Source organism: Scardinius erythrophthalmus, assembly GCF_964197995.2.
Source record: "Scardinius erythrophthalmus genome assembly, chromosome: 15".
Classification (NCBI taxonomy): Eukaryota; Metazoa; Chordata; class Actinopteri; order Cypriniformes; family Leuciscidae; genus Scardinius; species Scardinius erythrophthalmus.
This window is the reverse complement of record NC_138235.1, coordinates 42,255,104-42,257,497: the sequence shown is the minus strand read 5'-3', so window position 1 is coordinate 42,257,497 and position 2,394 is coordinate 42,255,104. Positions and strand designations below refer to the sequence as shown.

Below are 2,394 nucleotides of genomic sequence, written 5' to 3'. Positions count from 1 at the left end.
CGGAAGATAAAATTCACTCTTCAGACCTTTTACAACGAGTAGACATCAGCGGAAGACATGACGATATTACAGAACAGAAAGCCTGTCTCTGTCCTGCCGGTGTCCCACATCTCAGAGCTCAGAGCGGGAGCTATATGACGCATCTTTGGCGGGAAATATAATATTAGTGTTGTTTCAATGTGTAACTTTCTTACATTATTTAGGTTAGCAATATTTATTGATATTTATTTAAATGTTTTACAGGCTGTAGTGTGGTCACCCTAACCCTAACCCACCGTCACAGCCCTAATTATTAACTTTATCTCATGCTATTCCTCATTTTATCATCAAAATAACTCACCACTTCATTCTCTCTTCAACTGAACATGATTGTGAGCTAGGGCTGGGCAATATGGCCAAAAAATCATATCTCAGTATTTTTTGGTTAAATGGCGATATATATACGATTTATATTTCGGTACTTTTACGTGCTTTTCCCTAATCACTGAAGTGACGTTGACGTCCGGGTTAGTGGTAGCATTAGCCGTCAGGCTAATGAGGTCATGGTGCAAAGGAACCTAGGTTGATTTTACTCCGAACCATCCCTTTAACTAAGGTAGATGAGTAAAGGATAATGTACATCCAGCCGGTGGTTATCTGGGAATAATATACAGTTAGATGGCGCGATTGGCCAATTAGAATCAAGTATTCCACAGAGCCGTGTAATAATTGTTAATTGGGGGTATTTTCCCACTGGTTAATCGACAACATCGGTAAAACCGGGATCACCGGCGGGGCTTTTAAATCACTAATTTAAAAGAGAAAGTAAAATGCGCGCATCCGTTCATAAAGGTGTTTTACTTTCGCTTTTAAATTAGCGCCAATTCTGGGCGGATTGCTTGAATGGAGAGTTCATTAGCCTTTAATTCTTAATGAAAAACACAACAGAACAGAACGATGACAAATTCACTTAAATAGGTGATTTTGCATTTTGCTTCGACACCAAATCTTCCTCCGTCATCGTCAGCTCCTCGCTCTCGTGATGAACGAGGTCCGACTCCTGCTGATCTGTGCGACTCTCGCTCCGCTCACGCGTTCAGTTCTTCACTGTAGTGTCTGTTCTCTGACTGAACTAAAGGATTTTACTACAAAAAAATAAATCAAGACGACGGTGGGGGGCAAGTGATGAAACCGCTGTCGCTTCTGGACTATCGTGACTAGCCTAGTGTTAACTAATGAACCTTAAAGTGAAGTGTTGCCATAGTCTCTAATCAGTGTGCGTCTCGTTTCTCCTGTGTCTCCAGCCCGTCATGTTCCGCGGGGAAGTGCGTCTGAACGTGGAGGAGAAGAAGACGCGAGCGGCGCGCGAGCGAGAGACCCGCGGACCGCCTGACGGGCGCCGGCCCCGTGGCAGCATGGGTAATGGGCGCGGTCTGACGAGAGGAGCGATGGGTCGAGGAGAGAGCCGATACACACCGCGCCGCTGAGACGCACACGTCACACACACTCTTTACTCTCGCTTTCCTGTGTTTCTCAGCGTCTCTCTCTGGGACCGGCAAAGACTCTGAACTCACTCATCTGCGCTTTACTTTCAACTCTTCTCACGGTTTGAGTCACCAAGGTGTTTTCTCCTCATGGAACTGATTTCTGCACATTTTTATAACGGATGAACATCAGCGCTTCATGATAAATCAGTGCTCAGTGTACAATTATTTATTTTCCTAGTGAATGAAGCAGGTGTGGTGCCTTATCTCTGGACCGCGGCCGGTCCTCGCGTCTCTCGTTTTCTCAGCGTCTTTGCATGGCTGATGTGGGCCGATCTCACAGCACTGTCCGCCTGCGTTCGGTTCTGGGGTCAGAGTGGACTTCAGCAGGGTTTTGTTTTGAATGTGTTTTCAACTTTCAATAAACTACTGAAATCTGCAGCAATGTCATTGAACTTCTTTGTGTTTTTTTTTAGAATAATAAACTTTATTTTCTAAAGCGCCTTTAAACGTTAGCCTACATCTCAAAGCGCTTCACAAGAGTAAGACAAAATAAAAGACACAACAGTAAAAAGAAAAGCATTAATAAAAGAGAAGTACATTCAAATACACTGCAAAAACTGCTTTTCTTACTCAGTATTTTTGTCTTGTTTCCAGCCCAAATATCAAACATTTCTTAAATCAAGATGCATTTACTAGCCCTTAATCGCTGTTAAAAAAGGACAACATTTAAGCTGTTTGGGGTCATTTTGACCCCAAACTTTTAAAGAGCAATTGCATAAGGAAATATACATTTTTTATATGGAAAACTATATATCATTTTTTTTATTTACTTCTCAACTATACATTTATGCTGTGTTTTTGTGGAAATTTTGAAGTTTTTTACCTATTTACTGCACAATTACATAACTAGGCCATAAATTGGCTCATG

At 42.2% G+C, this 2,394-nt stretch overlaps 1 protein-coding gene across 2 annotated transcripts in view; it reads left to right on the top strand.

The window, feature by feature from the left end:
• Nucleotides 1-1,913, top strand: part of g3bp2b (G3BP stress granule assembly factor 2b) — a 10,938-nt gene extending 9,025 nt beyond the window's left edge. The window contains exons 13-14 of one of the 2 annotated variants that reach the window (XR_014031719.1): nucleotides 1,284-1,600; nucleotides 1,705-1,913. Coding sequence is in view for 1 of the 2 variants with exons in the window: in XM_081386959.1 (XP_081243085.1) it covers nucleotides 1,284-1,466 (183 nt within the window). In the remaining variant the exon portion in view is untranslated. Of the gene's footprint in view, nucleotides 1-1,283 lie in introns of both variants that reach the window. The other variant, XM_081386959.1, reaches the window with a different exon arrangement.
• Nucleotides 1,914-2,394: the final 481 nt, after the last annotated feature.